This window comes from Gordionus sp. m RMFG-2023, chromosome 2, assembly GCF_954871325.1.
Source record: "Gordionus sp. m RMFG-2023 chromosome 2, tfGorSpeb1-WG-v2, whole genome shotgun sequence".
NCBI classification, from domain to species: Eukaryota; Metazoa; Nematomorpha; class Gordioida; order Chordodea; family Parachordodidae; genus Gordionus; species Gordionus sp. m RMFG-2023.
In genome coordinates, this window is record NC_088776.1 from 45,084,680 (window position 1) to 45,110,358 (window position 25,679).

At 27.1% G+C, this 25,679-nt stretch overlaps 1 protein-coding gene across 4 annotated transcripts in view; it reads right to left on the reverse strand.

Annotated features, from left to right (window-relative positions):
- Positions 1 to 25,679, reverse strand: part of LOC135925127 (uncharacterized) — a 64,155-nt gene that overhangs the window by 24,527 nt on the left and 13,949 nt on the right. For 3 of the 4 annotated variants that reach the window (XM_065460316.1, XM_065460315.1, XM_065460317.1), the window contains exons 2-33: positions 22,450 to 22,489; positions 16,461 to 16,542; positions 15,952 to 16,052; positions 14,983 to 15,264; positions 14,793 to 14,891; positions 14,513 to 14,643; positions 13,585 to 13,867; positions 13,347 to 13,495; positions 12,934 to 13,210; positions 12,671 to 12,843; positions 10,604 to 10,793; positions 10,351 to 10,539; positions 10,060 to 10,239; positions 9,764 to 9,946; positions 9,535 to 9,717; positions 9,375 to 9,491; positions 9,173 to 9,333; positions 8,977 to 9,129; positions 6,586 to 6,751; positions 6,293 to 6,484; positions 5,705 to 5,890; positions 5,259 to 5,621; positions 4,972 to 5,169; positions 4,632 to 4,876; positions 4,111 to 4,588; positions 3,812 to 4,069; positions 3,477 to 3,749; positions 2,932 to 3,135; positions 2,594 to 2,814; positions 1,977 to 2,241; positions 1,227 to 1,385; positions 1,008 to 1,178 (exon numbers count right to left, since the gene is read on the reverse strand). In XM_065460316.1, coding sequence (XP_065316388.1) covers positions 1,008 to 1,178; positions 1,227 to 1,385; positions 1,977 to 2,241; positions 2,594 to 2,814; positions 2,932 to 3,135; positions 3,477 to 3,749; positions 3,812 to 4,069; positions 4,111 to 4,588; positions 4,632 to 4,876; positions 4,972 to 5,169; positions 5,259 to 5,621; positions 5,705 to 5,890; positions 6,293 to 6,484; positions 6,586 to 6,751; positions 8,977 to 9,129; positions 9,173 to 9,333; positions 9,375 to 9,491; positions 9,535 to 9,717; positions 9,764 to 9,946; positions 10,060 to 10,239; positions 10,351 to 10,539; positions 10,604 to 10,793; positions 12,671 to 12,843; positions 12,934 to 13,210; positions 13,347 to 13,495; positions 13,585 to 13,867; positions 14,513 to 14,643; positions 14,793 to 14,891; positions 14,983 to 15,264; positions 15,952 to 16,052; positions 16,461 to 16,542; positions 22,450 to 22,489 — 6,352 coding nt within the window. The remainder of the gene's footprint in view (positions 1 to 1,007; positions 1,179 to 1,226; positions 1,386 to 1,976; positions 2,242 to 2,593; positions 2,815 to 2,931; positions 3,136 to 3,476; positions 3,750 to 3,811; positions 4,070 to 4,110; positions 4,589 to 4,631; positions 4,877 to 4,971; positions 5,170 to 5,258; positions 5,622 to 5,704; positions 5,891 to 6,292; positions 6,485 to 6,585; positions 6,752 to 8,976; positions 9,130 to 9,172; positions 9,334 to 9,374; positions 9,492 to 9,534; positions 9,718 to 9,763; positions 9,947 to 10,059; positions 10,240 to 10,350; positions 10,540 to 10,603; positions 10,794 to 12,670; positions 12,844 to 12,933; positions 13,211 to 13,346; positions 13,496 to 13,584; positions 13,868 to 14,512; positions 14,644 to 14,792; positions 14,892 to 14,982; positions 15,265 to 15,951; positions 16,053 to 16,460; positions 16,543 to 22,449; positions 22,490 to 25,679) is intronic. The other variant, XM_065460318.1, reaches the window with a different exon arrangement.

Here is a 25,679-nt window from a genome sequence, read left to right on the forward strand (position 1 = left end):
AAATTATAGATGTTATACTAATAAAAAGTATATTAAAAATTAAAACCATTGGTATATTTACAGAATACAAAATTATATATGATATCGGATCGGTAATCGGCCGATATAAATTTAATATCGGGAATATCGGATCAAATCGACCTCTAAAAAGTGGTATCGGTATATATCCAAAAATGATTTTAATTTGATAATCAACCATCCATCTTCTATAAAAAATTTTTAATAACAATTATCTAAGAGGGACTTATGTATAGGTAATATGTTAATAATTATAAAATAAAAATGTAAACTATACTTTAATATGTTTAACAAAGTTTGTAGAGGAGTTTGTTCAACCTTTAATAACTTTTTTACTTGTGCAATTTTGACATTCGGCTTGTACCTTCTTTTTCACATGAATTACTTTATAAAATTTTCCATCTAGAATTTTAAGATTGATTCAGGAGTACATATCTCTATAATTTCATCTTCACTACTATATATGTTAAACATTCTACAAATTAAAAAATATTTCATATAAAATATATCCTATTCTTATTTTTGGTGTTGTTATTTTTAATATATCTATCTTTGTGATCTGTAAAATTTCCAACTAATTTTGGTTATCAATATATTTAAAATATAGCAAAAAATAAAAAAAATAATACAAGATTTCACAGAAAATAAAGTTACATTGTGTGATATGTAAATGTTCTAAACATGAATATTAAAAAAAATCTGTATCTGTATCTTTTTAAAGAAAATGAAAAAGATACAAGATTCTTTTCAAAATAAAGGATCTTAGATACAGATACTGTATCTTATTAAAAATGTCAATAAGATACTGAGTACAAGATACAAAAGGATCTTGTATCTTATATACAAGTATTCGCGGTACTGCCCAAATCTGGTATTGGTTTATATTATTTAAACAATATATTAAAATAAATATATTTAGATAATTGGTATTGTAAATCAAGAATATATTGGTATTGGACCCATCTCTAATGTATATATAACTTTTTTACTTTTACAATCGCTTTCTAATATAGATCCTGGATGTTCAGTGAAAAGACCATCTGAGCAACTAAGGCACCCTTTGATACCGTTAAAGGTCGATAAACCGGAATATGTATTGTGAGGACAGTGTTGACAAGGTACTAAACCACTAGGGGAAAAAGTTCCATTTCCACATACAGCTAATTTTTATAATTTAATAGTCATAATAAGGCCATTTAAAAAATTACGTAAGCAATCCAGTCTTGATTTTGTCATAATATGCAGTGTATAAGTTAATAGAGGACACTTTATACATTGCGATGAGGCAAAAGTTTCTTGATAATACCCTAGAGGACATGGTTTGCACGTGTTGTTGTTTATTTCATAGGTTCCAGGTGAACATGGTACTTTAAAATATATCAAAATTTACACAAAAAATTTTACATTTAAATTTAGTTATAAAAAAGTTTTAATAATTTGTGCTAAGGTTCATTCTTTTATACATAGTAATTTAAGAAAGGGATGGTAATTTTAAATAAATATATATGATAGGCTAACAAATACGAATATCTGATTATTAATATGTTATAAATTTTAGTTTTATGCCTTATGGAGTGATTTAAAACATTTTAGTTATATTAATATTCCCGTTACAATTGACATTTTTATTATTTTATCACTTAACTTAAATTCAGTTTATTTTATTAATTTAAATTACAGTTAATTTTTTTTTCTTTTTACGTAACTTAAAATGATTGATTATTCACTTATTTCAATTTATAGAGATATATAGAAGAAAAGACGTTTTTAAATAATAGATATATATATTTTGATAGGTGATTTAATAAAGTTAATGTTATATATTTAAATTCTGACTTGGTGACAATTATAGAATGTGTATCATTATTTAATATAGATAAATCTGTTCTCTAATCACCACCAAATTCTCTCTTAAAACAGCATAATAAAATAAATATTATATAAAAAATAATAATTACGGCAGAATGGAAGGGAATCTCGAAACATTATAATTTTCCCTCTTGGACAATTCAACAAATCATGGACTCTTGGTGAAATGTCTGTCATTTTTTTCATTTCGATAGGTGGACAATTATCAGATAACATTGTGTCTGTTATTTTCATTAGTTTGGAGACTGGAGCTTGATACAAATTTGTTAATAAAGAAACAGTGGAGGAACATCGACTCAATAAAACGAATACATCATTACCCGCTTGAAGGTTTATAACAAATTTTGCCGATATCTATTATTTTATAAATATTCGGATAGATATGAAACGTTTCTTTAATATAAAATCAACAAAAATTAAGCATATCATAAACAACCTCTGATTTGGTTTGTATTATAAATAATTTTATAGCTTCGTCTTATTTACCTATTTTATATACCCAAATAGTGCAGGAGGGAGTAAAAAATGGCCCATCACATTTGAGGGATTTCATTGTAAAAATTTCTTATATAGTGAAATTCGAATAATGAATTTCATAATCTATAGTCGAAGTAAATTTTCACGATTAAATTAGCTAAATGAGTTTGGACGTTTTGATCGCCCCAATACTTAAGACACTATAACAAGCAAACTAAAAGATAATTACTGTAGTGGAATCGATGATAGCAAATGATAAATTGGAGAATATAGCCTTCACTTTCAGGCTGCCCAAAGAGCACAGATCTGTTAAATCTGTAGCGACACTTTCGAATTGTGAATGAATGGCGGTGGAATAATCGGTAACACAGTCTTTATCTATAGTGAGAGTGGAATCCAAAGGTGTGTAGATCATATTCATGACTATGTGATATTTTGCTAAAGCATGATCTATCATAGATTTAAAATAAAATCCAGTTAAATAATTCTCAAAATTATATTTTGATTTATTAAGTGATTCTCAAAATTAATTATAGTAAATTAAAAAAGTGTTCCTTTTATAAACACCTGGTTTAACACAATCAGCAACATGAAACCCCGGGATCCAATCATTTGCGAGATTACAGCGGTAAACTTTTTGAGGTATATCTTCATCTGCAAATCTATACCCATCAAAACATTTGAAAACGCATCTTGTTTCCGCGCCTAATAATTCGCATTTTTTTTCGCCGTTGGCAATATTTGGCAAAGACCAAAAAGAACATTTTTGAGCTAGATTATAATGTAATGGGCATTAGTGATAAATTGAATTGTCGAAATATGGCTAAGATTGACGGGTTGGTCACTAGCCTTTACAATCTCAGGGGACGCAAAAAAAATTTTAAAATTATTTTCAAAATTACCTTTTTTTATAGCTAAATCCAAAATTACCTTTTTTAACTGACATTATCTAAAAATACCTTTTTTTAGAAAATTATCCTAAATTAACTACTTTTTCAAATTTTTAGTGGGCTCTTTTTCAGGGGGCTCGAGCACCTGCCTCCCCCCCCCTCCCCCCCCCTCAGGGACGATACTGAAGATTGATATCAACAAATTAATAATATAAGTGAAACCTTGAATTGAAACGTGATATTGGCATGTTGCGATGTTATTGAATTGATCACTTGCAGTTATTTTAACAGTTTGAAACCTTTTTGCAGGGATTACAGCTGATGGGGGATCAAACACAACTTTCAATTTATTGTTATCACTGGAGTCATTGAAATGTAAATACTCATCGCCCACGCCAAATTTGTCCGATGTGAAAGTTAAATTTAATGAGTCAATTTCATTTTCAAATTCTCGAGTATATGACAAAGGACAGACTAGAGTGGGGGGAACATCATCTTATTATTTTTTTAAAAAATGGCCTTATTACTTAAATCGCTTGATATTAATTTTAAAAAACCTTTAATTATAAAGTGAACTATGCATGTTGCTTGATTTCCGGTGGGATCAAAAGCTGTATACGTAATATCCATTTTAGGCTGATTCATGAAAAATGGAGATTCAATAAATGGAGGGGATTCCAAATATCCAACTATTCCAAAATTATCAATAGCTCTAGGTTTAGAGAAGTTTATTTTACGCATTTTAGAACCAGCTCTTAAATCCGGTACATAAATTGGATTTTTTGGGCAATTAATGAAGGTAGGTGGTTCAATATCTAAAAAATAAAATAAGTGAAGCAAATTCATTATATCTTACCAAAGCATAGAGGTGCCGGTTTATTCCAACCTACTATTGTATTTCCATTCGATATCGGTATATTTATATCTCTTTCGTAACAACCTAATATCTCTAATTTTAAACAAGGTAATTCTCTAAAATCTAGAGTTTCTATCACTATAGATCTAGCCATAATAGCCTTTGCTAATATAAAAGTTTGGGGCAGGGCGATGGGATTTTCAAGCAAGGAAAATGTTTCAGGGTAGGATTTATAAATTTGTGAGCTACCAGCTCCTTCACTTTCCGGTAAACTGCGATTTAATGAATACATTCCTAAATTAATTGAATAATTAAGTCTAAAACTCGATATTTGTCCCATAACACTACTATCAATATATCCCTTTGCTCGAATTGCAGTAATTATAACAGGTTCTTCATGCGAATCAACAAGATCTATTCTGATGGAAGGTGAATAATCATTTCCACACCATGCTTTTGGAGAATTAAATCTTATATACTAAAAAATTTAAAGGGAAAAATATTACAATTATAATAAATACGTTAGAGGAATAGCCCGGAAGAGAAGATGATACTAATATAGCTGAATCGGGTATTACATTTGACGTCAATCCCAGATCAGTCATGTAAGGACACACATTGTTAATTGAGCATTTAAGCGATTGCAAATTAAATTCAGGAATAAATCCTTTGCGATTGCATGTGTAATTGACAGTGCGTCCTTCTTCGTATGAACGAGCTATTTGAAAGGAACCTGCAGGGGTACCAGGATCCCTACATACTGGCCCTAATTATATATTTAAGTTATGATAATGAATATGGGAATTGAATAATTAGTATATAATTTATCATTAAATTTACACAAATGCGCTTATGACTCACCAATGCATAGTAGAGATCCAAAATTCCAAGAACCATTATCATCGCAATATACTTGATTTGTTCCTAACTTACCACTACCAGCAACTTGATAAGGTGGTTTGCAAACAAGTTTAAAGTTCGATCCTACGAGTGTTGTAAATGATTCACCAAATACATATTCTGCCCCAGCTATTGAATAAGGGCGTCCACAATCAACCACTTTAGAAAAAATTTAAAAATCAGATTGTATAGTTTAAATTAAATAAATTATTTAAAAATTAAAAATAAATTTTTTTGAATAGAATTACGTGGGCATTTTGGAGCACTTCCTGAAAGCCAATAAATACTTTTAAAATTTATATTATCATCGTTGATGGCATTAGAGAGTAAGCCAGGTTTGAAACTGAAATTTGAAGAAGATGTTTTATATGAACCAATTTGTGAGATAGATGACATTATGGGATCAAAAACGCATTGTCGAAAATGGCTAAATGCAGTTCCTAAACTTTTTCTATTTGTTCTAATCGATTCTATGGAGTTAACATCATCAAAATCATTTTGGGAAATGCATTTTATTGACACATTTTGCCCGTAATCAATATCGATAGAATCAGGCATAACAATAATTCCATCAAATAAGATATCCGCTTTCAAACCTTTGCATTTTACGGCTATTAATGAAATTGTAAAGAAATTTTTATTGTTTACTGTTGGCTTAAAAATTATAATATTACAATAAATCTTTCAATGCTACCTTCACAAACTGGTACAGAATGATCCCATTCACCATTCATCATGCATTTAATAAATCTCTCTCCAACAAGTTTGAAACCTAAATTGCATTGAAACTCGATTGACTCCGTATAATAATAAAGGTCGTTGGTAACATTCGTTATTATCATACCGTTTTCAGGACTATTTACAGTAGGGCATAGTACTCCTATAGTTAATATTTAAATCAGTAGTTCGAATGATAATAGCTTAACTCAAGAAATATTCAGCTGAAGGGGATTTTTGAATTCGATAAAATATATTTAAAATTTAACAAGTGTTTGAAGTAAGGAATAGGATTGATATTGGCTTTGGTTAAGATATATTAAAAATGGTTTTTAATAAAATTTGAATTTTTTTTATAAATAACTTTTCAATTCTGACAGGCCATGTTATTATAAATAGATGAATAGAAATTTAAACAAATCAGCTGTTGTAACGGCAATTTCCTTGAGTTTAACCATAATCAGTTCGAATATAATAATAAACAAATTTTTTCTTTATTATCTTTATAATTTTTTTTTAATATAATTTTTTTTCCCTTAAAATAAGGCGTAGGTAACGGATTTACTTAGACATGTATGATTTATGCGCATGGTATCATGTTTATCCAATCCACTTTCTCCTTTAGCCAAATAGTTTCTCATTGTGCCATTTGACGAAAATAGAACGTACCCTGGCAGACAACCGCATTTGTAGCTTCCGGGTAGATTTCTGCAAATAGGATTACATAATTCAGGATCTTCCGTACATTCATCAATATCTTGATTTTAATTTATTATTTTAATAAAATATATATATTACAAAGACCAACACCATATATGTTCATTAAATTTACTGCATGTTAAAGTTTTATATTATTACCTATGCAGGATGTTATTTGACACCCATACAATTCTAAACGTAGACATGGAGCATATTCATAATCCTCAATTAAAATGTATAAGTAACGAGCTTTGACTGGATATGGAAAATTGACCCATGAATCCTGAGATTGATCCATGATTGAAATCCCTCGTATTTTCCATGGCTATAACAAATGTTTATGCGAAGATAACAAAATAACTGAGTTGTTAAAGTATCTAGATATAAAAATGTGGTATCTGTATCTAGATAGATTTTTGATTAAAGTATCTGTATCTAGATATTATTTTAGAGGTATCTGTATCTGTTTTTAGATACTTTTTAAGATACATTTTGATATACTCTATTTAACGCTTTTTTATATTATAAATAAAAAAACTTGAATGTAAAATTTATTTTATTTCAAATGAGCATATAACTTAATATTAATATATATATTAAAAAATTATATATATATATGTAAATTATTAAAATTTATATATAAAAAGGAATATATAAATATTAATTAAATATTATGTCCGAGTTATCAATAACAAGCAAATTATGATATTACAATCCATCTCAAGGAATTTGCTATTTTTAATTGCAATGGAATTGGTATTTTATTTTATTATATTAATTTGTAAGATTAATATTAGGACGAAAATGACAACATTCTTCCATGGCCAATTTATAGACCATATTTTAAAATAATATCTCAAAATAAAGAAAACAAATCTCTGTTAGTAAAATGTTTGCCATGTCCAAAAAATATGAAAATTTCAGTTAGCATTACCTCAACTTGCAACATTGTAAAACATTTAAGGGTATAGATACTAAATAAATGTTTACAATTTTAAATTTTAAGAGAAAACTTCAAATACTCTTAATCCAAATAAAAAAGGGGAAGGAGAAAAAATTTATTAAAGAAAATATTGGACTAGACTCATCGTCCATTGATTTTTTTTCAAGAGACCTCAGACTTTAACCCAAACCACTTTAGATGATTTAATAACTGATTTTATTATAGATAGCATTCAGCCATTTTCAATTGTTGAAAATCCTTCATTTATAAAAATGATCAAAACATTAGCTCTACAAAAAAATATAATTTGCCGACAGACAGTGGTTGCTAGAATCTCCCAAAGATGGGAGAATGAAAAAAAAGAAATCATTAAAAGTCTAATAGAACCATCGTTAATATGTACAACAGCAGATTGTTGGAATGCCTATCGCCGGTATAGCTAATATTTAAATTTGTATAATAATTTAATTACAAACAAATTATTTGAGCAGTTTTAAGAAATGTTAATTTTTAGTTCATACATAGGAGTCACTGCACACTATATAGATCCAACAAGTTTGGAAAGAAAAAATGTAGCGTTGGCTTGTAGAAGAATGACTGGTAGTCATACATATGATAAAATAGCAAAAAATTTACAAGATATAGCAAAGGATTATTGCATACAAAATAAAATCTCAAAGAGCATTACTAATAATGCCAAAAACTTTATTAAGTCTTTTAGGTTTATTTTATTATAAATATAAACATAATATTACTTATTTATAATAGAGTTTTCAAGCCAATTGAAAATATTAGTGAATCCATAGATGATCTGGAAGATGAAGAAACAGTTGCACCAATATCAATATCAGATCTTTATACTACTGCTCAGGATTTTGTAATATCAGAATCATAAACTTGTGTAAGAAAACCAATAATTTAATATCCGATTTTTTTCAGTATCCCACAGCAGGAGATATGATTGTTAATGATTTAAATTCTGATAATCAACAAATTTTAAATATTTTTTCAAAAATGAATGCCGAGATAGATTTTAGTGTTTTTAAACAATATCCTGTTATAAAAATGTTATTCATTAAATATAACACCACAATCCCTTCCAGCGCCCCTGTTGAAAAACTTTTTAGTATAGCTAAAAATGTCTTTGCAGATAAACGAGGATGTATTAATGACCAAAATTTTGAAAATATTTTATAACTGAAATCTAATAATTATTTATAAATTATAATCATTTAATCATATTTTATATTATTTTATTAATGATATATAATAATTATTTATATTAATCATATATTATATTAATATCTAAAAATCATTATTTTACTTATATTTTGATAAATGTGATATCGAGTCAATAAATTTTTTAGATCATTTCATTAATTTTCACAATAGAATCCTAATTTAGGTTTATTCAAACCTTATCTAAGAGTATAATAAAAAATGTATCTCTATCTAGATACATTTTAAATTGTATCTGTATCTAGATAACTTTTTAGAAGCTGTATCTGTATCTAGATAAATTTTTAGACGATGTATCTGTCTCTGTATCTAGATCCATTTAAAAGTATCTTTTAACAACTCTGCAAAATAATATATTATAGGTAAACTTCGCCTTCCTCGTTTAGTAAGTCCAAAGGATCCTCATCTTTATTGATAGAATATTTGATTCTTAAATATTTGCTAAAACCCTTGGTTCCATCTTGTCTTGGTCCATTTTGAAGATTAAGTTTATTAATAATCGTTGGAACCACCATATCTATCTATAAATATAAATTAGAAAATAAATTATATCAAATTTATTACCTTAATCCAGTTTTCTAAGGATTTATTAGATGTTCCACACCAACCAACAGCAGAATTGAAACGTATTGAAGATTTATTAATGTTTTCATTAGAAGAAATAATTTGAAAATCCTCAATTTTACCATTTTCAAAACCTAGTGGATAAAGATTGCTCGAACAATCTAAAAGTATATTCATTATAAATCTGTAATTTATTATGAACCCAAATTGTGTTTGTACCCAGAAAGGCATTCGCATATAAAACCTCCATTTTTGTTTGAACACTGTGATCCAATGGAACATGTATCTTTAGTTATCGGGTTTGAACACTCATCAATGTCTAAAAAAATAATATCTAAATTAATACAAATTATAAAACAAACCCATGCACATTGGGATTTCGGATAGTAAGCCGTTTGATAGACATTTGATTGTTTTTATATCATTTTTTACAATGTACCCTTTGTGGCATGTAATATCCAATGTTTTGTTAAACTCTACCCATTTAGGATTTGATCTTGTATAATATCCATTGGTAATATCGGGTAATTGAGAACACTTTACAGCTATATTAATTAATAGAAATAATATAATTGACTTAACAATTTATACCTTCACAAATAGGTGGAGAATCAGACCAGGTACCATTAGAGGAACAAAGGGTAACAGGAGGTCCTAGAAGTTTATAACCGGGATTGCAATTAAAGCTTAATAATGTTCCATAAGTAGTACCATCCCCAAGAACTATATTTATATCCCCGTTAAGTAGTTTCGAAAAGGCTGAACAGGTGGTAGCTTTTTTTAGATTAACATAATTTGATTATAAATTATTTTATTTTCTTATGATAGTATTAGGAATTATATAATATATTTAAACCATTTTAAAATAATATTTATTAAAAATTTACATGAACAATTTGGTAACTCGCTCCACCCAGCATCTAAGCAAGTTATTATTTGTCGAGGAACTTTGTTAGGAAAATGAAAACCAGAGTAACATTCATATATAGCTATACCACCATAAGTCACCTTGTCGGCTTGTACTACGTATCCATTATCAATTAGTGGCACAGGACCGCAGTATTTAGCTATAATATACGTGTTTTGTAAAATTTATGAAATGAAAAATAATTGGTTATAAATATTTGACAAATTTCTTATTTTTTTTAAAAAATAATATATATCTAAAATTATTTTACGGCCACAAGACGGAATATGAGGCAAACTCCATTTTCCACCTTTCAAACATTTAATTAATATAGGAACTTGAGCGGGGGTCAAAAAATCATAATTAGGCTGGCATTTTAATTTTTTATAGGCATCGTAGGCGTTACCCAACGATTCTTCAATTACTTGAACGTGTTTGGGGATAACTAATCGAGGACAATCTACCATTACAGATTTTTAAAAAATGCATATTATGTTAATGCTTTATATAATTTCCTTTAATACCTATCGAAAATGTTATATTCCACCCTCTGTCTGTTCCAAATTCGTTACTAAAAAACTTGACTATAAATTTTCCACTTCGTGTCCTATATCGTTTAGGGGACAAAATTTCTTTTGTAATTCGAATCGAATCTTGGACATTGTCATCAAATAGAGAATGCTGAGTCATTTCTTTATCAAGTTCATTGCTAATCTGTGCGGTTCATTATTAATTAATTTTATTTTCTCATTATAATATATAGTTAACAACTTTATGACAAAAGAAAATGATTTTTACTTATTTATATAATATAAGGATTGCATTTCGTTAGCATAATGTTAGTATAAATCGATTAATTATACTTGCTTTTAAAATTAGATTTATAAAAATTTGCTTATTAGATTTTCTGCTTTTGCGAACTTAATTTATAATCTAAGAATGTCTATTTTTATGATAAAAATACGTGTTAATTAAATTAAATATCGTTGTCAAATTATCAAACCGGCTTGATAAATTTTTATATAAATTTTAAAAAGGGTTAGGTACATGTTAATCTAACATAATTAACATAATTATTTCTTATGACATCTTTCATCATGAATTATGTTTTTGCGTTAACGTATACCGATTGTAGTTAATTTACTTTGTTCTTTTAGTGTTTGAACAGTTGCTAGATTCGATAAAATTATATTCATAAAATCTTGGAAGTCTTTTGGATTTATATTAAATTTTATAATATGATAAATGTACCTTTTGCTTTCCTTCCTGTCATGAGCAGATTAGATTTTAAAGAGGCCATATATTTTCTAATAACTTAAAGAAACTAATTAAATAGATATAATTTTGATTTATATTTTCCTTAACCAAATTTAAAATGATTGTGGTCATAAGTCTAGAATTTCTATATTCATTCATCTTTTCAAATAAATTGAATAGCGGTAAAGGGAAAAATGTTTTTTTTGATTGAAATGAAATATATATTTATATGCTTCCCTTTCGATTTTAATTGAAACCCTTTCTCGTAAATAATCAGATCCCAATTTTCAATTGCCTCGATCAAACTTCCAATTTAATCTTCCAAGACCGAAATACCTTTAACAAAAGAGTGAATTTCTTCTAATATATCTATCAAACCTAAATCACCAGTTAGTGGATAATCGTTTGCTAAAATGATATTTGGGAGTAGAGCAATTTTAGAGGGCTAAAGAGTTCCTAGCAACTATGCCAAACGAAATGTTTTCCACTAGTACTTCCCCAATTTTTACCATCTCTATTACTAAATCATTTGCATATGAATATAACTCAAGCTGATTTTTTATTTGACTTGTGATATATATTTAATTTCACCTAATCAACCATCCAAAACCAACTGAAACCAATGACGTATAATACTTTAACTAGATTGACATTTGATTCATTAATGCATTTTAGAGACCAAGAAAATAGCAATTTTTCGTCCCAAACTAGCCCGTAACCCGGTGACAGATTTTTTAGATCTAAGAGACCTGGTTCTTGCTAGTCCACCCAAATTCCTTTTAGAGTTTATAGAGAAAAAATCCCAAGCACAAAATATTTCGTTTATTCTATGATTTTTTTCAAAAAGGTTTACATAAAATTGGGAAACCAAAATGGCGTGTGTCACAAGCTGATTTATATTGATAAGCATTTAAATGGATCATTTGTCTAGGTGATATTATATGCCATTGCTTCAAACAATGATTGATATATAAAATATAACATGTTTTCTGTCAGAATCTCAACAGAATCCAAATATATAAAAAGATAATTATGCAAATAGATACCATTATTGTTTTGTTAAATATAATATTCTTATAACAGTTTTTCAAAAAAAAATTTAAAAAATGAACATTATGATGGATGTTTTTCCATATTTTAATAACAGGCTCTTAGATCACAAAAATTTTAGCAGCCGGCCAGCTAATTAAATTCAAAAAAAACTGGCTAGGTTGAAAGGCTGTAAGTCGGTTTCAGCTCAACGCTGATCATGTATATTAGTATTATTTTTAATGAAATAAAAAAATATAATGTCATTTATAATTTGACAGACCAAATATTTATTTTAAATTTACTTCTAAATAGTCTCCATCACGATTTATGTTGGCATTGTGCAAAATTAAAGTGATTGGATAATCTGCGGTTGATACAATTTCCCATCGGCAACTAATATTTGTAGGATAATTAGAAATTCCATAACCAGGGGAACTTAGAAAACCATATTTTGAAATCAACGTGTGAGAGCATCCTGTGTTTATGATGATTGATCATTTAATCGAATAATTTAATTTTGTATTTTTTTAAACAAAAAAGGAAGTATTCTTAAATAGTTTCATACCTAATTTATAGTTTATAGAAAAACTTCTGGTTGAAATATGTGAATATCCATGTGAAATATCGTTTGATGGTGAAAATAAGTCACTAAAGAAATATATTTTAATAGAATCGCTGATAGAAGTGAGAAGTATAGGTTTCGAATCAGTCAAGGCATTATAGTTTTTGTTGTCGGTATTTAAATATTTGTTATTTGGTGAAGCGTATAATATATTATCGGTTAAATTTGAATTATCCCTAATAATTAGCAAATCTCCTGGGTTCAGATTCAATTGGACTATCTATATTTAATATATAATACAAAAAAAATTAATATACACGTTGGTAATTTAAGGTTAACTAATCATAGAATTAATTATTTATCTTCCTGAATTTAAATGTTTAATACTCTTTTCATAATATTAATAAGCTAAACACCTCGATAGTTATAAGTGATCCAGGATCACCTCTCAATTTATAAGTGCACTCCAATCCAGAAGGAAAATTTTTAGGATAGCTCGGAGAAAATAGTGGTTGTATGGTAGATTGAACGCGTAATTCTGTCCCACAGTTCTTTAAGTCACTTCCTTGATTTTTAATGTTTGATAATTTGGTAATTTATTATTTGGATACAACAATATATACATTATTTTTCAATTTTAAAATGGTAATTTACTTGCAGTCCATTTGGCAGAAAATCCTCTGAATTGATTATTCGCATCCGAAGAAAATTGTATAATCATAAAATGATTCGGGCTTAAAAATGTTAAGGGAGAATTTGTCAAAAATGAATCCTCTAGATTTTTGCTTGAAATGGTAAATTCACTCGTCATTCGAGTATCAATATGTTGTTTACCGTTTCCTGAAATAGTAGCTAAGTAAATACTCTTTGATTTAGATCTTCCGCCACCACGAATATCTACCATATCAAAACCTTGCTCCGTTTCAAAGTTAGTGAACTATATTTGAATATGTTGTTTTAAGGAACAAATTACATGCATTTAAATCGAAATTAACAGTTTTTTAAATATGATTATACAGTTATGCTGAGTTTTATATTTATTTTCACAGATTTTTAAATTAAATTCGCAGTTTCACTAATTTTATTAGTTACCAAACCCACTATATTTGGTAAAATATTAGACACTTAGTGCTGCTGAGCAGCATATACGGTTCATGCCAAGACCTGATATCAAGCTCGTTGTAAGCGTTAGCGCTTAGCTTAGAAATATACAGCAAAGATAAGGGTTAGTTATATTAGATGATGAGAAATATTAATTTTATTAGACATCAAACCCACTACATTCGGTAAAATCTAACAAAAACTGAAAAATAATTTTATTTGTAACTGCAATTAAAAACTGAACAAATTGATTCAAAAACTGTGAAATCAATTATTATAAAGCTGTGAAACTAATTATTTAAAAATGTGAATTTCGACTATTTTATAGTGCTATTAAATTATATTCTTTTTTTTTAAATTCAAAAGTATATATGTGTGAATATTATAAAACACTTTAATTTAACTAATTAAGTTAGTTTACAAATATTAATATAATGATATATGTTTTTATTTGTAAAAAAATCATTTATCATCAAATAACATGTAATTCAATTTGGCTTCCCACAGGTGCCTCTAGAACCCATCTACTTATCATGTTCGGAGGATATTTTGCAGGAAATCCAGGCGTTTGAATTTGTCCAGAAGTTCCTTCCAAGTGATAAAAGTTTTGATCTGCAATTTTTTAAATAAAAGATTATGATATTATAGTATACTTTTTTTAATATAAATTTTTAACTTGTTAATTTTAATGTCATTTGAAAATATATTTATTAATTATAAAATATTCTTCCCTAAATGAATGTTAAATGATGATTTTAAACTTGGGCAATCAGATTCGTCAGAATTATCTCCACAGTCATCTTCTTTGTCGCATTTCCATGCCATTTTTATGCACTTTGAATTCGCACATTGGTATTGTCCTGAAAATATTTTAAATTGTAAACTGTAAATTGAGCATAGCAACTTTGAGATAATATTTTTGAATACAAAAAAAATGAATTAGTATTTTACCGTTCAAGCACGCTGGAAGTTGGCACACGAATGGTTTCAATGAATCACAAGGTCCGTTATACCACTCAAAATTATCATCCTCTGGCAAATCATGATACGAATCAATGATATTCGACAAGTAGCCATTCGCGCTCTTTATAAACACGCAAATACCATTTTTAATCTCTGGTTGACCGATACCCCAAAATCCGGCATACTCCGAGTTGGGCTCACCGTCACTCCATCGAAAATGGTAGGTCAAATACGAATTCGAACTTGAATTGTCCAAGGAGCCGATTAAACCTTTTTTTTTTAATGTATAAAAGTAATAGTCATTTAAACTAAAATTCTATGTTAAATATTAGATTTGGCCTAAAAATAGCCATAACCAGGAAGATGTTAAAAAACTTAAATTTTAAATATTGTACCATTTAATGGTGTAATTATATATTTTTATAATGCAATAATACCCATTTTACCATAACCCCCTAAAGTGCATCCCTGTTACTTTCAATCCTGACCCTAACCTTTTATAGAAGTAGTATAAGTATATTTTTTGTAGTAAGTATATTTTTTGTAGTAAGTATATTTCCTAGTTCTGAGCTATCTTAGTTAAGGAGGGTATTCCTAAATTAATAGGCCTGATAAACACTTATTTTTAGTATGAAAATTAATATAAAGTGTATCTCATGATATATCATAGACATGCGGGCCTATCCCGGCCCTAAACCAGAGGTCACGGACCGGGCTTTATTTTCATTTTTTAAAAAAATACTTAGGCCGGGCCGTATATTTTAAAATATTTTAAATGACCACTATTAGCTATAAAAATTAATATTTAAAAAGAATACGGGCCGGGCCGTTCCAATGGTATTTTTGCAGATCTCTGATATAGATATTTATGAGGATTTGAGAATGGTTGTTATAAACAATTATATCGAGTCTTTATAATATATTATATTGGTTGTATGTTAGGGATATTATACATACCCATCCACAAAGAGTTATTTTTCCCAAAATATTCTTGCGCTTTTTGACCGATGACATTGTTTACATCAATATCCGTGATTTTGACAAGTTGGGCGCCAAAACTAATTTTATATATAGTTTTTTTTATAAAAAAATATCAATTTAATTGCTTAAATTGCCCATATTTATAGGTTTGATATAATGGGCGAGGTGTAATTTTTCTTTAGTAAAGTGGCTTCTATATTTTCATTTGATTTTGTTAAGCTTCTTAGCCTATGTCCCAGCGAGCTACAATTGTGCAGTTTATTTTCCCTAAAATCATCATTAATCACTTTTGCGATTTTATAGAAATTTTTTAATTAGCATGAGATTTTATTTGAAAGTTTTTTTATAAAAATTCAGATTATACATTTTTTTTATCCATCCTTCTTAATTTTATTTTGCTTTTATTGCGAATATAATTGATGGGAAAATAAATTGCTTAATATAATAAGTATTTTTTTAAATTTTTATAAATAAAGGATTTAAACCTTTGGCACGTTAATTGAGCAGAATGTTGTGACATAGCCACCTGTAGCCATTTGTAACATTTTGTTTTGAAAAGGTACCATCCTAAATAATAAAATATAATAATCATTTTTTAATTATTTGCTAATTTCTAATAAATGAAAGGTTTTCAACATATTTTGAACTAATTAAATGGAGATTATTTTTAAAAATACAGGCAGCCATGAAAAAAAATATTCATTTAATCGTTTCATACACGCCAGGCTCGGAATAAAAATGATATGATTTTAAAAATCCATCTAGACGGAAATGAATTTACAAATCAAGTCCAAACCTTGCCTGAAAATATAAAACATTCACAGCTCAATTTTTAAAACAAATTAAAAGATATAAAAATTCGCATGACGGATCTGATATTCATTAGCTTTTCCGTCTTCCTTTTGAAACCATTTATAAAAAACACCTAAATTTATTTAAAATGACCAAATCTTAAAAAACTTGGACCAAGGAATAAAGTTATCTAAAAATTCTAAGCTGGACCTAAAATCAAAAAACCTGGAAGGCCAAGTGATCCGGCCCGAGCGCTGGAAAGTGAGACTTTTAAAAAAATGCGCATAGCGTAATAAAATAAGATCTTTTTAAAACCATTTATTTTAAGTATACCACCAAAGATGGGACCTCCTTCCTTATAATTGTTTTCAATATGAATTTTACTTTAACGTGGATATCTGAAAAGAAAAGTCTATAATCTTTTTTTTGATTTACGAAAGTCTGAAAATATCTTTAATTTTCAAAAAAAATAATATATATATACTTCGGTAGTATCATTATAATATTTCTCTTTATATATAAATTCAATTTTATACAAAAAAATGTGTCTATTCTTTTGTGCAATTTTTATTTTAGATTTAGTGTCAAATTTTTTTAAAAATTTGACATTTCCATTTCTTTTAAATCTTTAATTCTAATTGTTATGATGCGCCGGTATTAATGTTACAATTATATGAATATTCTTATTGTAATGTCATGAATGATTTTGGTAACGATCAAAAACCCTATATGGAAAGACAGATTTTTGGATTTTTTTAAAAAAAAATCACTTTAAATTCCTCTAATAAATTTTCATGTATTGACAAAGCTATAAACCGGAAAACTTATTCGGTTCCTTTTCAGTAATTCCCTGATAGATTTAAAATAAAAAATTATGTTATAAGATTTTACACACTTTACCTAGATGGAACATGAGTAAATTTTCATATCGTGTGGACATAACTCAAGTATTTTGTACATATTATACTTTTTAAAAAAAGTCAAACAGATTATAAAGTGAAGTGAAAGTTAAACTATTATTTTTTAGACTATTCCTTTCTAGCTTAATTTTGATTTAAAAAAAAATATAGAGCATATATTTTTATATTTAATACATTTTTATCTTGTTATGAAAAAAATCATAATCTTATTCTTAACTATGTTTTTAAAATTTGTTTTTAATATTTATTGTTAAAAAGAAGCTAATTTTATTTTACAACTCTTTGTTAAATGTGAAAACTATTAACACAACTTTATTTGTGTTAAAAATATTAATTAAAATATCAAATAAGCTATCAATAAAATACCCAATATCAATTTATAAATTATTGAACCAAAAAATTTAACCCATACATAACACTATAACTTATTATTTAAATATATTATTAGTAGAACCATATAAATTTTTTTTAAACAATTTTAATAATTATTTCTTAAGTTTGTCATCGTATCTTTCGATACCTCAATGGATGCTGAGAATATCTAATATAATAAATAGCGGTATTTATCTTGCTGAAATGTGTAATTTTCTTCATTTCCTCAGTAATTAGCGAATCTAAGATTTTCTAAAAAAAAGGGGGTGGGTCAAAATTTTCTAAAAAGTATGAAATTATTAATATTCAATATTCATAATTTTAAATATAAAAATGTTTGGTTTGTAAAATTCGAAGAACATATTTTATATTAAAAATATAAAAAGCAATTATTTAAAATTAATTTATATTTTTTTAAAAAAACTATAAATTTGGAAAAATTAGAAAACTTTCTTTAAGGACCCACCCCCTAACTCCCAGAAAATAATGCATTGTGTCAAAATTTAGGATATACCCCAGTAGATTTTACTGACGCAGTAGCGACTGACCCCTCCCCCTATTTCAGTCATGGGGTCACTTAGTTTAATAATTTTTGATGTGAATTGTTTTTTTGCTCTTAAAGATTTTGTCATCAGATTTGTTTAAGTAACATTCAATTAAACTGTTCTATGCAGTCATCACCCTCAAGCACGATCCAAAAATATGAGCAGATCGTGTTATGGCGTTAAAAATTTTATATAAATTATTAAAATATTATTTTTTGTAAATGACCCCAAAAGTAACCACCCTTAGGCCTTAATTTGACCCATTTTATTGATTAATAATTTACATTTAAATTTTCTAGCCTAAAAACATCAGGATATCTCTCAATTCTTAAAAACTTATTGTTATATTTTACAAAACATCACTAACATTTCCTTATATAAAAATAATTTCACAGAAAATTTATTTTAAATCAATATAATTTGCCCTATTATACTTTACAAAGTTCACAGCATGCTCCAAGTTTCCCATGATCTATCTAGGTATTATCATAAAATTTGAATTTAAAAAAATTTTTGGTGTTTTCTTTTCAGTAACTCATTATATCACCCGCATCTAGGCTTATTTAGAAATAATTAATTAAAGGAAAAGATTTAAATAATATTATTATTATAAGTTTATACATAATAAGGGACAAATACATTATCATTTATAATATAATAAGGTAAAAGAAGAAGGGAGAAGAAATTAAACGAGGTCATATTATATGGGAAGTGAAAAACTCAACAATTAAGTTTAATGTTTAACTTTATATAATAAGCAAAGACCTGCAGAGGTACCATTTACACGGCCTGGCCCGAATTTTTTTATTATTAATTTTCAGCGCGGATATTTTTTCAACCCGGCCTGGGTTTTATATTTTCAGGCCCGACACCCGGATTTTTTAAAAATATATTTTTTTTATTTTTAATTTTTATAGCTAATAATGGCGATTTAACATATTTGGTTTTAAAATATACAGCTCGGGCCTGTCAGAGTATTTTTTTAAAAATCAGGCCCAACCTGGGTATATATAAAAAAAAAAAATACGGCCTGGCCTGAGGGGCTGGCCTGCAGGTCTCTGATAATAAACATAAGTTGAATATTTTCAAATTATAGACTCCTTACAGTATGACAGATTTTATAGTAAAGAGTACGAAAATATCGCTCCCCATATAGATATTTGCTTAATTTTGGTATCTGTCATTGTTTTGAAAAGAAATATCACCATATCTTTGCCTTTACTAATTCATCCCAAGTAATATAATAAATTATTATTATACAATTGTAACAAGTTATAAAAAAAGTAATTTAAATACAATACTAATAAGTATTTGGCCATTTAGATTTTAAAAAAAGAAATTTTTATTAATTTGTTTTTATATATAAAATATTGACTATCGCCTATTTTAAATTAAGTGCAAAGCTTTTAGAAAATTCCTTTGGAAAATTTTAGAAAACTATAAATATATTGTGACAATTGCATCAAAACCCTCTAAATCCCCCTTAGCCTTGAGAACCTCTTACGACTAAAATATAAAAGAATTAAATACCGACTATTTAATAGATGGGGAAAGCAGTGGAAGCCAAAGCCATCAATGATACTGAGCCCCTCTTATGACTATAAAAGGATTCAATTATAAAATTGTGAGTGGGTAAACCACCTAAAATTTGAATGGCAGCAGAGTTGCATCGTTTACACCTAGAGTTAAATGACCGTGGCAATAGATGAAATATAAATTAATAAGCTATAAACTACATAATCGTAGCTACAAAATAGATTTTGAATTTTGATATTAACTGCATCTATAAGGTTTATAATGATACCTAGATGGAAAAAAGTCTAATGCTTATCTAGAGAGGGAAGAGAGATATCAAACAATATTATAATGTAAGGATAATTTTAGATAGGATTCATCTATCCATAAATAAATCTTAGTTTAAGGGTGCAGCAGGAGTTTAGAAAAAATAGAAGAAACATCAATTGTATTTTTTCTATTCCGATTCCAAGATTGGCAGAACAAAGATTGAATATAATTGAGGCATTATTTTATATTTATCAAAGGTATGAGACAATGTTAACCGTGGCTTGGTGATTAATTTACTGAGATAAAATGCTAATGAGAAGGATATAAATTAAAATGATTATAAATATAATGCTTTATTACAGAGGGGCTAATTGGTTAATAGCACAAAACTGGTCTCATGCAAGGAAGTGCATTAAGTTATATATATAATATTTATTAGTTTTGGATTACATTCGTGAAATAATTAATATATTTATCCTATCTGACTTTAATACTGATAAAGGAGAGTTAGGCTAAAGGTCAGAAAAAAAAGTTGAAAAGTTAGAAAAAGTTTATAGAAAAAGTAAGTAAGCGATTATATGGTCTCAGAGATATATTTCAGTCCAACTCTCTAAAACAGGGTAAGATAATCACGTAATAAAAATTTTAAGGTAGTCAACATAAATAGTGAGTATCCATTTTATAATTGAAAGTTTCATATTTATTCATCTGTCAGGGGGGGGGGGTCTTCGAAACATTTGTTTATAGGACTCTGTTTTGAATATATGAGTAGAATGAACGATAACAGAAAACACTTGGGAAAATGCGATAAGAAAAACTTAAACAAAAATGTAGTAAATCTTTATATATTAACCAAAGTTAGAAACCATAAAGATAAAGCTTATTTAGAGCTTCAATAAACTGAAAGTTAAACTGTGCTTATGCCTGAGCCCAGAATTTATCTTAGACTTCTTAAAAAATACGGATTGAGCTTAGATATTTTCAAAATAATCTTATTTCTAACAAATAAAGCAACCTTACCGAATGAATAGTAATATGCTTTTATCACTTATTTTTGATGTAAGGCAGAAAAGAATGAAGGAGAGTTTTGGTTCTAGAGGGAGTTTCAGGCCCTCTAGAATGATATTAGAAATGAGATAATAAAGATTGTCAATATAAGTGTTATTTTTTATATATTAATATGACATAATTTATTGAAACAAAGATTAATTGATATTTGATTCTTGTTTATTATTTTCTTCTTTTTTGAGGGAGTGAGAAGCTGACATGGTGTCAAAGATAAAAAAGACTCTGCTAACTGAATATATTACTTTAAATATTCAGTATCAAATTTAATGGTTATTTAAAAACTTATGAGATATGTTCATCAAGATGATTATAGAAATTATATAACGCATTTTTAAATGTTATTAGGATGATCCAACGAAGGAGGGGGTGGGGAGCTTATTGATAACTAGCTAAACTTAAATTAAATAAATCGTAGAGTGTTATTAAAAGTAGTCAGATGTCGTTATACAAAATCGCTCAATTTGAGCTGATTTTGAAAAACGGTTAACTCAATATTTTAACCACTAATATTGCCTAAATTTCGAGCGGCTAACTCAATATTTTAACTAGAATAATATTACACAAGCCTGAAGATTTTTCTCATAGATAACACAAAGGTCTAGACATCAATTAGCGAAATCTCAAGGCTTATGCAATATTTTTCTGGACAAAATATTGAATTAGCCGTTTAAAAATCGGTTCAAAACGAGCCGTTTAATAACACATCATGTGCCTATGGGCCTTCGATGATCAAAATATTTAGGTTTGCATAATATCTTTTTTTAAACTAGCGCCACTCCCTCTTATCTATTTTAGATTGGCATAAGAGTGACACATATATTCCACCTCCCCCCCCCCCTCCCCACAAAAAAAAATTCATACCACTATTAAAATCATAATTATAAATGAAAAAAAATTCTAAAATTATTGATCTTAAAATATTCATTATAAAATGTGATTTGTATTTTTTTTAGGAAAAAGAGAATATTTAAAAATTAAATATAATATTATACCTTTGGCACATATAAATCTATCATCTGTAACTGTAGTTCCCTGTTAAATATTATTTTTTGAAAAAAGAAATAATATATATTTTACAAAAAATTACATAACATAAAATTGAAAAATATGTGTCAAACTTTTTCTAATTTTTAAAATATAATGTAAAACGATTTAAAATCAATAATAATATATCACAATTGATACCTGGGGGGAGGGGGGGGGGTGATACGCTAATAACTATATCCCCAATTTCGATATAATAATAAATAAGAATTTTTTTAACATAGTAACATAATACGTTCCATTTAATTCTTAATTATGTTGTCCTCAATCTTAACCCTTTTCGAAATCGATAATATTATATAAAACACCTATGATGTGTAAATTTTAATATAAAAAAATAGGACAATAAAATTATCATATTTTTTTTATCGTAAAAAAATAAATACTCTCACTAATAAAAGGTTTATCTTTATGGCATAAGAAATCTTTGTAATGATTGAATGGAGTTATTTTTTTAAGATTCTATAAATCCCTTTCCATCAACTTTACAGAATATTTAATTTAGAATAACATACCAAGAGTCAGAGTTGGACAGGTCCTTAAAAAGGGTTTTAGATACACATTCTTTATAAATAAAATATCTTATATACGGATACTTGTGTCTTAAGAATATCTCAAATACAAGATACTATTGATGAAAAATTCATCTATTCCTTCCTCATAGTAAAAATTGAGATTTGTATATATCAATCGGGAGTACTTAAGGAAATACCAGGCATATTCTGGTGTTTTAACAAGCTGAAAGATAAACTCCAAATAAACAACTATAAAAACTATCCCAAAATTTTTCTAAAAGAGTAGGGAAATTTTTTAAGGTTACCTAAGCTAAACCGCTAAAAACACGATATTTCGACGACTATAAAATATTAAAAAATATTTTATGTAATTAGGATAAACCAATATAGACATTATTATAAAAATAAATTTTTATAATCAAATATAATCAACAAATCGAAATTAATCAAATATTAATATTTTTATGTATTGTGCCGATATCAAATTATGAAAAATCATAATTTGTATAAAATATAATGGTATGAAAAGAAAAAAGAACAAAATTAATGCAGGAATCTAAGTTAAAAATAATGTTAAAGTGAATAATGATTTTTTAGGCAAATAAAGAGTATTTGTATCTTTTTGTAAAGTAAATAAAAAAGGTAAAATATTATAGGCTTTCAAATCGATATACGAGAAAAAAAGACAAAATTTTTAATCTACAGAAAGATTTGCATAAATTTCAAGATGAATTGAATTTGAAATGCGATGAATACAAAAAAGTAATCTCTTACCTTTTTTAAGATTCCGCGTTGATATTTTTGTATATGTTTTTATTTCTAAAAATAAAGTATCTATGATATTACCAATTTAAATTTTTTATCAAGAAGATATAAAGTACAAGTTACAAAGTACAAGTTACAAAGTACAAGTTACAAAGTACAAGTTACAAAGTACAAGTTACAAAGTACAAGTTACAAAGTACAAGATACAAACCAATTGTTTCGAAGATACAGGTATTCGGAGTATTGTTCAACTCTGCTAGGTGATAATAGTATAATCTTTCCAAATTTGAAGTTTTATATTTTAAAAAAAAACCTAAGGCATACATAGTGATTCCGAAATTTAAAGAAAAATAATATTTAATCTAAAAACTTAAATTCAGGCAAAAGATCGGAGCCGAAAACCAAATAACCAGAAAACTGTTATTTTTGTTAGAACCGCATTGCGAAAAATTATTAAAGATTTACACTAATGCATTATTTAATTATATTAAAATAAGAAGGTTTATGGAAATACATTTTTATTAGTTTTTTCTAAGAAAATAATTCTAAAATTACATTTATATGTTACTTCTGGAATTTTTATTTTTTTATTCCTACTAGATATTATAGAAATTATTGTATAATTCTTTCATCCAAACATCCTGGAATAAACTATTTTATCCAGGAAATTAATATCGAAAAAGGCATTAATTTATTTTAAATATAGTTTCATAATATGCCGCAAAATAAATCACGCATATTTGCTATACCATTTTTAAGATCATTTAAAAATGGTTGCAGGATTATAGAACTGAAAACTAAGTCCTCTGGATAAAAAAACAGAAAAAGAATTGATTTAGATTTCCCCTTTAGATTTAAAAATTAAGTTTCGATATCCTCATTTTAATAATCTCTAAAAATTCTTGATTAACAAGGTTGTTGTCAAAATGAGTTTTATTTAAAAATTACATTAAAAATTTATATATTTTTTATCTAGCAATTAGTACTTGAACTAGTCAAAAATCTAGACAGAATCTAAAGTGACCAATAAAAAATTCTTCCATTATAAAGATTTAAAACTTATAATAATAAGTAACCAATGGGTTTATCAGGCGGATTGGGTATCCCGAAAATCAGGAGTAGGAGGCTGAGGAATTAATTTAAAAAATTGCGGGGAAGAGGGAATGGATGGAAACGATTTCCTACACCTCTGGAAAAATTTAAATGGAATAAATTTACTCCTCTCTAGGGTGACATGTTCCTTTTATTTAAAGTTTTTTTTCTTTTAATATTTTTTATATAAAATTACTTTGATAAAATTCTCAATATAATTATATATTTTCTCATTACATAAGTTTTTAATATTTCTTTTTAAATATGTATTATTTTAAATTAGACGATTAATAGAAATTGAAAATAAATTAGATATTACCACGAGACATATTATAAAAATAAAACAAAGTGTTGCGAAATAAAAATTTATTATTTGATTCTTTAAAAAGCAGTGTCGAATTTACCGAACCTAGAAAACTAAACTGACCTATATAATTTAATATTTTATTAATAAACGTCACCCTAAACTTTTATAAAAATATTTAAAAGATCAAACCGACCCTTTTTAGATGTTCATTTATGTTATTATTTTTTTAAATATATTAAGCAATGTAATTTAAAAATGACATAATATTTATTATTTAATTGTTTTCATATCTCTTTAGCATACTTATTTTTAGATGTCTTTTTTTAACACAATTATATAGAAGAATTATAGCAATTGTTTTAAAAATGGGAACATTTAAGGGGATTTATATTCTTCTCTCTTAATGCATGATTGATAAAGAAACCTTATCAACATAACGTTTAATAATTTGATTCCATAAAATCAAGGGAAATAAATGTAAAAAATGACGTATTATATG